The sequence below is a fragment of the Stylophora pistillata genome, chromosome 7, assembly GCF_964205215.1.
Source record: "Stylophora pistillata chromosome 7, jaStyPist1.2, whole genome shotgun sequence".
NCBI lineage: Eukaryota > Metazoa > Cnidaria > Anthozoa > Scleractinia > Pocilloporidae > Stylophora > Stylophora pistillata.
In genome coordinates this window covers 5016417-5030807 of record NC_142525.1, presented here as the reverse complement: position 1 = coordinate 5030807, position 14391 = coordinate 5016417, and the positions used below count along the sequence as shown (strand labels likewise).

The 14391-nt window shown below is 37.7% G+C and overlaps 2 protein-coding genes across 3 annotated transcripts in view; both read right to left on the bottom strand.

Annotated features, from left to right (window-relative positions):
- Positions 1 to 7813: 7813 nt before the first annotated feature.
- LOC148726314 (uncharacterized) lies at positions 7814 to 11605 on the bottom strand. Its single transcript, XM_088727022.1, has 2 exons — positions 10179 to 11605; positions 7814 to 10020 (listed from the first exon to the last, which is right to left on the bottom strand). The coding sequence occupies exons 1-2, from the start codon at positions 10716 to 10718 to the stop codon at positions 8029 to 8031; spliced, it is 2532 nt and encodes an 843-aa protein (XP_088583148.1). The 5' UTR covers positions 10719 to 11605; the 3' UTR covers positions 7814 to 8028.
- Positions 11606 to 12219: 614 nt separating this feature from the next.
- The window catches only part of LOC111342631 (cohesin subunit SA-2), a 29207-nt gene continuing 27035 nt past the window's right edge, over positions 12220 to 14391 (bottom strand). For both annotated transcript variants that reach the window (XM_088727013.1, XM_088727014.1), the window contains exon 42: positions 12220 to 14272. In XM_088727013.1, the coding sequence (XP_088583139.1) occupies positions 14240 to 14272 (33 nt within the window). In that variant the 3' untranslated portion in view covers positions 12220 to 14239. The remainder of the gene's footprint in view (positions 14273 to 14391) is intronic.

The following is a 14391-nucleotide window of genomic DNA, read 5'->3' as shown; positions in this document are numbered from 1 at the left end:
AAATTAATGTAGAAACCTGACTTAAAAAAATGCTGCAGATGATGCCTCTCGAAAATCAAGAGGGAGACTATTCCACTCTTCAACTATTCTCCTCTTAAAGCTAAATTTAAATCAATTATTCCTAGAAAAGCTGGTTAAAAGGTTTGGAGTATCCATACTTCTCATTGCATATCTCCCCTGACAACATCCCTAGAGAACCGAACCCTAGTATCAAGGGTCAGACGAACATGATTAACCACCTTAAAAAAGAAAACAACATCCGCAATAAATCTCCTATCCTCTAAAGATAACATGCGGAGTTCACGTAACCTAACCAAATAATTGTAATCACTTTTGAGAATAAATTTGGTTGCCTTCCTTGAATTGACTCCATACGACTAATGTTACTCTTCGTATAAGGATTCCACACCTTGGCGAAACTTGGAAAGAATACTGTAAACTTAGCTTTGAAACTCGGCTCACCTTTTCAATAGTTCTTACGCTCAATTATATACTTTGCCAAAGCCAAAGTGAAGTTGCACACGATATGTTGTTTTTCGTTGGCGGCTCCGTGGCGACTAAGTTTTGTTTATAAAAGAGCTTCTGCATCAAGGCTAAAAATGAGACGGTTTTTGAATAGTTGAGGCAGTGATCCGATAACTTCACATTACCAGGTTTGTAAAGCAGTAGCTTGAACCATATAAATCGGCAGGTCAACGGCATTTTTGTCAGATCCGTCGAGAAGACACAACATGGGTACTCGCGTAAGTGACACGGCCATTCTATCCCCAATCGTTATTATTGAATTTTGTATCAAGTTGGCCAAAACAGTTCTACATATAAACCTGGAACACACTGCCGTAACATGTGTAGGATTGAAGCCCCCAAAGTACAAGAACTGGCCTCAAAAAGAGGAAGAATATGCCGAGGTATGTTTTAAGTACAATATGTCCATTTTAATGATAATATTTCTTGATATTATAAAAGTAGCAAATTATCCTCAGTTATTTTAAGACAATGAGTATTGGTCCAGCCGGGGCTCGAACCCTCGACCTCCCGCACTACACAATCTGGCGCCCTGACAAATTGAGCTAACCGGGGAGCGGTTAGACAATACGGTGCTTTACTCATATAAATCAAATTAAATCATAATTTAAATGAAATATTTAGCGCGGGAAAAGTTGCATAAAAAGAAGACAGGCAACAAATTATCCATAGTTGTGATGGGAAACAAATGCTTGTTGGGAAAGTAAAATAGTCGCTGCTCAGAAAAACAGCAACAAAGGTGGAAAGTGAAAACTTTATTTGGATAAATATTCTGGTCTTCTCGGATAAGGACGAATAAACCGTAGGCCCTGTCTCCTGCAGGACTCGGGGTAAGAGACGTTAATTTCCCACGCACGAGATTACTGTGTGGTGGAAGTCCTCCCCTGGGGTGGGATGGGTGGGTTGCTGTCTTACGTTTCATGCATGAGCCTCTGGCTCGGACAATCTGGGTAACTGTGCCTCAGGTAAAGACAATAACCTTAATTGATTGATTGTCTTTTCATGTATTGCAACAGCCTTGAATGAATCAACTGTCTTCTAAACTTGATTTCTTATGTCCAGAAGCTGTCTGAGTTATGGAACAAAGAATTCTTGCTAGGTGTTCATGGAGGTGATAATGGTGGTATAGAAAGGAACTCAATGATTATGATGATTAATCTCCCAAGTTAGAAATGTCAAGGGAAAATTATTAGATGTTTATTAAAAATGTTTAGGAGAAAATTGATTAGATTAAGTCAGCTGTCAATCCCCAGTCAACACTAAGTCATGAGGAGTAACCAAAAGCTTGTAATTAGCCTGTGTACAGCTGTGCCCATCCAGTCAAATAAAAATCAGGGAAGGGATATTCCAAAACACGAACAACAACAGCACCACACAGATGTCCCTTTCCCAATTTATTACAGGGGAGGGGAACAGTTGCATGCAGGCTACTTGTGGTCAATAAGCAATTATCCGCTAGTTTCACCACCAGGTTCTATGATGTCTTAAAAAAAAAAATGGTTACAACTCAAATAGGAATATTTCATAACAATGTTCTGTGGGGATATGATGTAGTATCACTGATGAGGATCATAATTATTTCCTTACAGTGGTTCAAGGGCATGTGATGTGTGTGATTCCTTAAGCACATACAAACTATGTAAAGCAAAGCTAATCTGAAAAAAAAAATTTCTGGAAGAAGAAGAGTAGCTGATTATTTGCATAAGTTAACATCATACACATGGTGAAATATACATTTGGTAAACATACATGTGCCTGTGAAAGTTTCAAAAGACTGAGTTAAAAGAAAAAATAATAATAAAATAAACCTGTGGATCATTGAAAACGCTTTGGGATAAACAAATACAGTTGTTTGGGAAATTAAAGTAGCAGTTGTAGTAACAGGTACAAGCAAAAGTACTGAAGACATGTAATAGAGATCTCCAATCAATTGACAACAATGTACGAGAGTTTACCAAGCCCACCCCTCACAGTTTGTGACATTGAGAAGTACTAACAAATAAGGTGGTGAACACGTACGTGAAAGAAAAAAAAGAACAACAACGTTATGAGAGTGCGAGTTTTTCTATGGGCTGTTTTATTGTTTGGCTCAACAATAAAGACTTCCTAGAAGTAACTGTGTTCATGAGGCAATCATGTTGGACGGTCTCAAATATTACATTTTCAACGCCCTCAATGAATCACCTTCAGTAATCTTTGTCGAGCCTTGGCGCAGCAAGCAAATCACAATTTTTTCGATTTCCACTTCCTTCATAAACACCATCATTAAAAAGGTGTTATTCTCTCCACCAGAGATTACTTGTTTATAAAACTGCAAGTATATGAAATGAACAAATGTTTTCATATTTTGATTACAAACAGCATGCACAAATGATTGATTTCACCCGTTCTCAATGGCCCAGAAAATCAAAAAGGTGAAATGACGAAAAACCAGGTCTATAAAGGCAAAATTCTCATCCAACCTAATGGTTTATAAAATGAACAGGCACCGCATGTGGGTGCAAAGTGAGTGTGAATATTTTCCCAACACAACAATTACCTGTATCGCTTCATGTTAAATGAAACCTAAATGATTTACTATTATCTAGTCTTCAGTCCAAAATAAGTTCATTTGCCGATGATACTCAGATCTTTGATATTAATAATGATGTTTCCCTATTACATGGACACCTACAAACTGATCTTGTCACTGCTCATTCTTGATTTTGCTCTAATGGCCTTGTGATGAATCTGGATAAATGTTCTACCATGTGGCTGGGTAAGAGCAATGACACTAATATACCCTGTTTTTCCATTGGGAGTCAGGAGATCAGTTTTGTGGGGGGTGCTAAGCTACTGGGTGTAACCATTGATCATGACTTAAAGTTTAATGAACATATAGGTAACATAGCACGGAAAGTTACCAAGCAAATTCAAGTTTTACAAAGACATAAGAAATTAATTAACATCCATGCCAAGGTTAAATTATATAATGCTTATCTTTTGCCTCATTTAAATCATTGATCTGTTGTATGGCATCATTGCGGAAAAGGTAGATCCAACAAATTGGAACAACTTAATGAACGTGCGTTGCCCTTTATTTACAATGATGACAAAAGCTCATATGAGGAATTATTATTGCTGGGCAATTTAACCAAGGGCGCTGCCACCTATAAAATAAAGCTGCATAATGCCCAACTCGATCTTGCTTGTGGCCAATCAGAGCCTTAACCACTGCAGCACATTTTTTGGAACATAGCCTTAGGACAACATAAGCAGCAACTTATGGAAAAAAGTCACTGAACCTCTCACTTTACGTTTTTGTTTTGTATTACGCAGAACCATATGAGTGTTTAGACTCAAAAGCAAAAATTAAACCACTTATTTACAGGTATTCCATTGAAAATTCCACAAATGTTCCTGTAATCAAGCCGAGTAAACATCCACTTTGGCAATAAGGCACATTTTCTTACACCTTAGTGAGCAAAATTACAATACACACAAAATATGATAGAAACTACCGACTGTTTCGAATTCTGAGAGACCTTAACTCAAGAATTTTGGCTGCCAAATTATGCCATTACAAACATGGCCACTAGTTCTTTTTTGAAATAACACCTGGCCAATGTCCCAGATATTGATGTCAAATGCAAACATGTAATGGGAGCTGTATTTTGACTTTGCTTCCTCCCCTTTTTTTTTTCTTGTTTTGATGCATGAAGTTTAAATAAATTGGCATCCAAATGATGTAAAAGGTGAGAAACTGAGTGCCTTACCTTGATAGCTGATCTGTTTTAATTCTGCTAAGCAAAGTTTACACAGCATTTATGAAAGTCACCGTCTAGGCAATGCTTAGATTGTGGAATTGATCATTTTAACACAGAACGTCCATAATCAAGTTTGGACCATATTTGACAACCCTTTAAAGAACAATAGTGACTTAGGCCAACTAGGTGGTTGATTTAGACACAGTTTATGGGGCCCTTTCATTGTAGATTACAGTAGTGATGCAAACATTGAAAGCCAAAGCAAAGAAGACTTGGAAAAACACAAAAAGAAACTTGCAAAAGAACTTGGAAAGAAGGCCATTATTAACTGAAAGGCTGTAGAGCAGTTAATACATCTCACCTTTCAGACAAAAGAGAGAAAGTCTCTCAAATTACAGGGCTGCCTACCATTTCTAAACCTTTACTTTGAAAAGGAAAAGGTGGCAAGTACTTGATCAATGGTTTGTTGGATTAGGCATTTATCTCACTGTTGAGAACCACCCAGGTCTATACATGTCAACACTTTCATGTAACCAAATTTGTCCCTACAAGTGTGCAGCAAATGTATACTGTTGTAATCAAGTACTGTTAGTAAAGGGGGGAGTGAGGGTGTCTGTTAACCCATTCTGAAATACTGACCAGATCTCGTATCAATTTAAAATTATCATGGGAAATAGAGATTCAGATTTCAAACTTGATGCAGAAAAAGTGTAAAAGTGACCTATTTCAGTCCTCAACAGGGATCCATAAACCACTTTCAGGCATGGATGCACTGCTTCTGACAATGAAGGTAAGTAAGGAAACAGCAGTAAATACTAACTGATCAGCACATTGTTTAAGAATTGTCTTGGACTGTAGCCCAGCACAATTTTCATAAGGCATGAAAAAGAATTTGTTTCAATATGTACATCAATTGTCAAGTTTACAATGGTACATCTCAAATCCATTGAGTTAAGAATGTTCAGCACATAAAATTACCCTGTTGCTAGGATGAGATTTGAGCCTAGCAATATAGTTACCATGTTTGACTGCTTAAACACCTTTTATTGATACAAACAACTTAGGTTTGATCATGATCAAGGTACATGTGAGGCTCCACAGCTTACAGTCACTTTATTTTAAATTTATTTCAAAATGTACATTAATTGTCAAGTTTATGATGGTACACCTCAAACAACTTATCAGCTTTGAAAATACCTTCTCTTAAAAAAATCAATTTCCCTCTGGACCTGTGACTGATAACAGACTAAAATCCACAGCTTAAATGAAAACAATGGAATTTTAACAAAAATGAAGTACAGGAAAACAATGCAAAACATATGCTTGGTAACCACTGTCATTTAACTTGGGAAGTCTGGACACTAGACACAAACACTGGCCTAATCAGGACTACATTTTACAGAAATGAATGATATATGTATTCATTATTCAATACCATTGAAAAATGCAAAAACTATATCATTTTCATGAAAAAGCAAAAACTATTTATGTGAGCATTATTAAACTCTTGTGCTGAGCCTGTGGATAAAAAAAATTGCCAAATAAATAGATTTTCTGGGCTCAAACCACCTCTGAGTGAACAACAGCCAAAATTGTAGTTTTCAGCCTTGACTTTGTCTGATAACAGGAAAAACTGTGATTGCAAAACAAGCCCAAAACAACAGAATTCGCCAAAAAAACACAACGGACACAAAAGTAGTGGGTCAGTTTTAACAATCTTAGGAGTAAATTTTTCATATTTTGAAATAATTAGTTGTTAATAGACCATATTTTGTTGCCCATACTATTCTTTTTAACACATTCAAATTCTCAATGGTTTCATGTGTAACTTTCATAAAATAATATTTCACTTTTCCTTGAGACACAAGCTTGGGATGCCTGTGTTTAAACACGAAGGCACGCCATAAAAGGAGCCTTAGGTCCCACTGGAACATTTGTCAATCAACCGTCATGCGATGTAGAACTCTCAGAGTCAAGTCAGCTTGAGCTACAGCTACTCCAAAGCAATGAACAGCAGGCACATTCCTCAAAATTGTTTTATGTCTTAATCACAATATAAGAATTTTTGAGATTTGTATTTCCTTTCTCCAATGGAAACTGTCTTTATTTGTGGCAGTAAATTTGATATCGAAGTAGATGGTTCACATGTTACCTCATGCTGCCATGCTGGTGGAAGTAAACAATAGATATCTCGTTAGCTCCTTTCGTTCGTCTACCAGCATTTAAATTTGACCTGCACATGTCAACGGTGAGTGACAAATGAGCCTAGGTCTTCCCAGGGAAGACTTCCTTATATAGCGTGCCTTTGTGTTTAAGGATAAGCAAGACCTTCATGGACCAAATTTTGCTAAAATTTTTTACTACCTCAACAAAGCATTGCTATATTTTAACTACAGTTTCCCAAAAAACTATTATAAAATATTGAAATCCAGTTAGGTTATTTACATAAATGTTTTCTCAAACTTAATTCAATGCGCCACCAAAGTGTGAAAAGCCAACTATAATGTGAGAACACCAATGACTCGGATGATGTTTTTTGGAGCAGAACATCCAGGGAGTTCACTTGCATAAACATCTTTGTACACCAGTTTCATGTTTCTCGTGGCAGTTTGCAAAATAGTGAGTAAAGTAGAGTTAAAAAAATATAGGAAAAGAACTCTTGGGTTAAAGCTAGAAAAAAGCTTGGCCACAAGAGCCAGATATTAAAGGATTTCAGTGGAGAATGAAGAAAAAATCTTGCCACATCGGACAAGGGCTCGTGATACAAGCAATTTTCTAAAGATGACATCTGAGATTCTATCGCTTCCTTTAGGTTTGTTAGCGTTGAACTTAATGATGCTGCTAAAACATTTCTTTGTCTTGAATTTCTTTAGACTACTTTTTTTTGCTATCATGCACTACTGCAGGATAGTTTCCCACAGAACATGTTTTCATTGAGAGTCGCCTAAGACTCCTCCCCTGTGTTTCTATTGGTGGACAGCATTTCAAGTTTTTCAGCTTGTCGACATAACTTGACAAGTGGTTATCTGAAGCGTGAAATGTTTGAAAAACTTTTGAGGTGACAAAACCCCTCTCTGTTTTTAAAGTGCCCATGACATCAACACAATTTTCACTCCAATTAAAAATATAGTATCTCTAAAATACATCTACTGAAAACAAAGTCTGTCTAAAATATTTTTACTCCTAAAATTTTAGCTCAAATTGGACCTTTTTTTCGATCAAATAGTGGTTGGAGACTGGGATCGAGTTTTTGGCAGTATCAGGGTGTCCAGCGGCATGGTTGCCCAAAAAAATAGGAAAATAGGAATTTCAGGATTGAGAAAATAGGAAAAATAGGAAACTTTGCACTAAAAAATAGGAGAAAAATAGGAAAATCAATAGTACTTTCGTCAACAAAGGTAGCCTCCCCACACGCCAGCTGCTATCCCCGATTCACCACTTTAGTCGATCAACAGCAGTGAACATAAATAGGACAAAACGAGTTTTTTGGTTTGAATTTTTAATCTTCCTGATATCCCTCACTGAGATAAATCTATCAACAAATCTGTACAACATAACTTTATTTACTTTGATTTCCCTAATTTTAAAGTAACAACTGAACTGCTTCACCTTCACTTTTGTTCAGAAACAAAGTTGGCTTTTCATTATGTTTATAACTTCAACATTAATCCAGCAGATGATTGCTAACACAAGAACATTTTAGTCTTTACTGAGCTGGCAGAGCACCTGCGTAGAGGTGTAAAATGACAGTTTACATTTACTTTGACTTTCTTTTCTTTAATGGTACAGCAGAAACATCCGCTGGTAGAGCTTTCTCCAGCAACTTCTGATTGTTTATGTTAACCTCCTTTTGCTTCTCCCTTACTGCTTCAAGCTTCCTCTTTGCCTTTGCCTGATTCGATTTGGCCGTTTCAATCATGAGACATGCAACTTTTGCACCTTGTGAATCAACCTTGGAACCTGAAGATAGAGCAGCCTGCAACTTACATGTGCCCTCTGACAGTAGCTCATTAGCCGTTTGCATTTCATCCATTGCCTCCTGCTCCTTCTTGTCTAGCCTCTCTCCTTTATCTCTCAACGATCTTGTCTCTTTTCTTAACTTCTCCTGGTCTCTTTTCCTTCGTTCTTCCTCTTCAGCTTTCAATTTCTCATCCACCTCCTTTCTCTTCTTCTCGGCTTCTTCTTCATCCAGCCGCTGTCTATGATGCATGTGCGCAGATCGCACAGCAGTTAGAAGACCATCTGTCAGGGCAAATTTTTCCGGTCTCAGGTTTTCAGGATCATAAAACTTCAAAGCATCTTTCACAGATCTAAGGCCAACAATGGTCCTCTCTCCAAGAAGTGTCCTTTCTTGCGTCACAATGCGGGCATTCACTGACAGACTTCGTTCTGACTCAGCATTTGTTTGCGCAAGAATAAGACCTGATTTTACTACTTTTGGAAGAGCAACATATCGAGGCTCGGTCCCATTAAGAGACTTGAGATTGAATACTTCTTGCCAAAAATGGTCAACGCGTTTCTCTTTGTGTAACTGCTCAACATCTTCATCGACAGCATAAACTCGCCACTCATCTTGAACAATGCTGACATCCAACTGAGGCTGCAATTTTTTAGCCAGTATTGCAATTGCCTTCACACTACTTGCCTTTTCTCTCTTGACAGGATTGAGACATCCTAATGCTTTTAAGAGAGTGTTCTGAAGAGGGAGATGAGACTGTAGATATGTAAGGGATGTGCTATAAAATGTGCGGATGCCAAGATATACAGACTTTCTACGATCTGGCTTGATTTGGGCTAAAGCCTTCTTGGTCGCCTCTCCAATTGCAATATCAGCATCGAGCAGCTGACTGTTTGCACTGCAGTCAATACTGACTAGATCACTACCAAACTTCTTCTCATACGCATCTTTCTTTAGGAATCTACCCATAAGCTTGCGCAAGAACTCAGACATTTTATCATATAAAAGGTGAACCTGTGGGCAGCTGTTCTGAAAAATGGTGAGGAAATCTTCAAAAACAGGTGAAACATTACCCACAAATTCCAACTGTGCCTTTGTTTTCTTTCCTTCTTCGTCATTTAACATTGCCGATACCCTCTTGTAAGCAACACTCTTAGGAGCTGTTTTGGGATCCTTTCCCAGATCCTTCACAAAGCTGCAGATGCAATCCCACTGCTCCAAAATTCTTCGCACAGAAGGGCCCAGACTAAGCCATCTCACCTCGGTATGCTTTTGGAAATTGTGCATCTCCACACCCATTGCAGATTGTAAAGTGTGATAGTCTTCTCGTCTAGCTGCACTGTACTTGAAAAGGGAGTGAATGTCCACACAAAGCTGTTCAATGTCTTTCCCATATTCCTCTAAACCCCTGCCAAAAGCATTATGGACGTTATGAAGAACACAACTTCCTAAGTCAATAAAACCACTAAAGTCTGGGTTGTCATTTTTGATTGCTCCTTCCAACTTTCTAACAATGGTTTTATTGACATTAGGGCCATCTCTTACCAAAGTGCACAGCTTCGTTATTGGAAGGTCATCTTTCAACATTGTTTGGAAGATACGGTTAGCCACCTTTTCACCCTCTGCATGACCAAAAAATAAAGAGGTATAGAAGTTTATCCAGACTTCATTATGAGTCGGGGACCAGTAACGAAAGGTAAGATCCATCTGTTTCTTGACCTGCGTGGTGGAGGTTTCGTCAAAGTGTAAACAAAAAGGCAGTTCTGACTTCTTTACATCATCAACAATTATCTGGTGATAGAAACACAAACACTTATAGTAAGTTACCTTTTTTTATTCATACACCAAATTAAAAGATGAAATACTGACATAAACTTTCAGTGATATCAAGAATCACACATAAATATGCACTCATAATTTGCGTATTCAAATTGCACTTTATATAATACCTGTGTGAAGTGAGGGCCCAAGCCTTCCCCAATAACATAGGATGCACGGCTTCTACCCATTGAAAAACTTGAAGCAATGTTGCTGTCAGGAAACATCGCCTTAAATGTGTTGCCAAGATTGTCAACTGAGCGAAAGCTAAAGTTACATGACGCCAACTTTGCTAACCAAATCACCTCTGCTTGCAAGCTGGCATTTTTGTAATTGATAATGGACAGCTGTCCAGACGAACTTCTCCTGTGCTCTGGCAGATCACAACGGTTTGAGATGCCTGCACTTGGATGACTCTGCAGTACAAACAACTTTCCTTGAGACTCATCCCTTGCAGGTTTAACAGCCTGAACATGCTTTGCTTTCCTCGCATGTTGCAATATCTGCGCTTTTCCAGAGTTGTCACAAAGAAACTCACTATCACAAAACCTACAGTAAGCATGGTAGTCATCCACTCCTTTACGACACCAAGAACTCAATCTTTGACCATTGGAATCGAAGGCAGAAAGCCATGCATTGCTAAACTTTGTTCTACCGCCAGGCATTTTCATACACCGTATTCACAAATGGCGGACACGCGGGAAAAAACTGGTGCCTAGTCATGAAAGCGAGGCGGAGGATAAACAAAAATTGCAAAGAAAGACTTTCAGAGAACTTGCAGATGTTTAAGCACGGATTCCACCTAAAATAGCTTTGTACGAACTCCGTTTTAAATACAATTACGTGGGATGTCTTCTGCTTTTAATGTTTAGTAGTGATTTGCTGTTCGCAATCAAGAAGGACGCGTATATCTTCAAGGAAACAGGATGATTTTGTAGGTTTGTGAAGCATCAGAAGCTCGACAAGTGGACGATGGCTGGAGAAAAGCGGCAAACATGTTTGCCCAAACTTCACATTGAAACCGAGTACAAAAGCCAGCTCACCGCAATTCGGTGAACAGAAATATAAACAAATCTTGGTGGCAAGAAAAAAAGAAACAAGCGAGAGATATATGGCCTACTCGTTAACGCAAGAGACGTCTGCCGCTGAACAATTCAAGTCTAGCCGATGGAAAAAAGGAAGACAGGAAAGAAGAGGTGACCGAGGTTTCAATGAAGTTATGTTTGATTTTTGTTTGCCAAGACGTTATTCTCTGGTCTTCATCGATGAAGGACATCAATAAGGACATCAATTAGAGCTAATTTTTTAGTATAAATGCAAGAGCGATCGGGTGGAGTACGCTCAAGATTTCAACTTGTTACTTGGCAGCCTCGGTAAGCCGGCCACATAATTTCAGCGAGTAATTTTGCATCTCTTATCTTTGGCTGTCAAGAGTTTGAACTTTATGTTCCATAATATTTTAAAGTTGAAGAATAGATAAATAAATAAAATGATGGTCTTCTTCAAGTTAAACGGATCCAGACTAGAATTTAATTATTCGGAACAGAAGCTTGCCGTGTTCAGTCCTGACACAAACATTGCCCTAAAAGTTTAAATAACTTAGTAAAATGTAAGCTTTATTCCACTTTTTTACCGAGAGCTCTCTGAGATAATGCCCTAGAGGAGACTAGGTAAATAGCAAGCCATAAGATTCACACACTACAGCTTCTAAGTTTGATAAAATTATTTTTAATTATTTCGCAATGACAAAGAATGCATGATCATGAGATTTTTGCTAAGCTGTGCTAACGTACCTCTAACAATTCACCCCAAACCGACGGAATTAATATGATCCAAAGGAAGTTGCAAATAAAGGTATACATATATACATAGATATGTATACAATGACACTGACATGAATGAATAAGCCTCGTGAATGAATCTTTCACCCGCTCTCGACTTGACCTGTTTTGTGTAATGACAGAGGTCCATTCCGTTGACAAGTAGGCCATATATCTGTCGCTTATCTCTCTTTTTCTCGCCACCAATATATGTTTTTATTTCTGTTTCAAAGAATTGTAGTGATCTGGCTTTCGTAGAACAAATGTGGCTATTACTTTAACTAATATTAGAACATCAGAGTCAACGTACTATGTGCTTTATGATCTCACTATAAAACACATTCAACTATAATTCCACTTTCAATTTTATTACAAATTTTGGCTTTACTGGCTAAAAAATAGGAAAAATAGGAGGTTCTGGTTAAAAAATAGGAGAAAATAGGAATGGGCCCAAAAAATAGGAAAAAATAGGAAAAAATAGGAACTGGACACCCTGCATTTGTTTCAAAAGTTAAGATTGTGTACCTTAGTTTAGTAGCTTACTATGGAGTTGTGTTACCAGCTTATCATTCAGTGCACGAGCGATAGACCAAAGTTCCCGATTGTTTTGTGAAGCATTAGGACAATGTAAGGGAAGGTGTTGCTTAAAGTGAAATGTTCTAAACGAATCTGGGAGCTTGGTGTACGAGCTGCTATCTTTAAAACGTTGCAACGTGAGTACAATATATTTTTGCCTTGCATCTGGCAAAGAAGGGTACTACTGTAAGCAACTGGAAGTTGTAGGCTCAATTTCCCGCCTTTTTCTCGAGTGCGGACCTCATTCTTTCTTGAAATCATAGCAGGAGAATATCATGGGTGCACCTTAGACACTGGCTGGTGAATAGACCCTACGATTTCTATGTAGTCCCTCGCGCAGACAATTTTGTGTAATTTGAAAGTGTGGATGTATTAGTGCTTTCTGCACTGTCTAACTTTAATTAATGAGCAGTTCCTTTTTAATCCCATAATGTCGGTATTTTAATTTCAAACGTTAACTATAGACAATCCTACGGGCTTTTCTGGGGATAAACGCCAAACTATTAAGTATACTCCTCGTATTCGGGGCTATTACGTTTTCGCGGTTGGACGTTTCTATTTCAATATTGCTCTTCCAGATTACTCTTTTCGTGCCATATGTACTTAAAATTTGATGTACGGATTGCGTAGTCGGTGCAATAATCTTAATTAACAGCAAGCTTTGTTAAAGGATAATGTCTGTAAACCAAATTGATTGATATTACACTTTAAGACGTATTCCTCGTGACCATAATGTTTTCTTTCTTCATTCTGTTTTTATCAAATTGTTGTAGTCAGTAGAGTTGGAGTCCTTAAAAGCAAGAGGTCATTTCTGTGTTCCATGACCCTCGCTTTCAAAACGAGGCGTGACAATGTTTCTTAGTAAAGCAAGCTTTACTTGCACGAGATTAGCAAGACATTTTCAACCCCGATTTTGAGACAAAGCTTGGGGGCATCTCAGAAATACTCTTTTTGACTAAAGTAAATAAATTCGCACTTATCGACTGACCGTGTTTTGTTTCTTTTAAAAATAAGAACTGTAAAGATGTTTTACCAACCCTTGCGAAAAGTAATTCATAACTGGCTTTTCTCTATTGCTTTGTCACAGGTTTCTTTTCATACATGTACTGTTCACCCTTTCCTCCCTAAACTTCCTTGTGTTTCCTAAGTGCTCCCCCTATTCTATACGAACCCGTTTTGTTGTTGTTTTTATCATCATCCTTGAGTTCTGAGCCCTGTTCTAATCTCTGTAAACTGAGAAATTGTTCGTTACCAACAGAATTTTCCTTTTTCAATTCTCTGGGGAAATTTCTCGGCCAACGAAAGAGCTGTGACCTTGAAACCACTGCTATGTCGTTTCGATTCGTTAATCCACGAGAAATAAAAGAAATTAAGTCGTTAAAGCTCGAGAAACTTCATTTTTAAAATAGAGCTTTAATAAAGTACGTGTAGAGAAGAACGTTTAAACCCTGTAAACTTATATGGCATTAAAACCGCTGCGACTGTTTTGAATAAACTGACTGGTAAGTTCACAGCTGTGTAATTTTAGACAACGAGCAGTCTCCCTCTCCTCGAGTTACGTCGCAAATGCGGAACTTTTCAGTATCAATGCATGAATGAATTTTCCTAATCAGTCTTGAAAGAGTACTAGTCGAATCTTTAAAATCTTTAAATACTTACTTAAAAAAAAAAAAAAAAAACAGTTAATCTACTCTAAAGAAGGTCTTTAAACTCTGTACAAAAACAACGTCAATAAATATTACAAGCTCTAAGCCGAATGAGAGTGTCTTGTTTTCCATCAATGTACTCTGAAGATTTCAGAAAGCTGTCTCCAGAGATGATTCATCTTCCTGTAATGAAAAAGAAAAAAAGAAAGCTAGAAATTTCGGATTGAAAAATTTTGTACGCTGCAAACTCTGATAACTGTTTTATCCCTAAAGCCTATTAGATACTTGGTTTCTTTAAGACT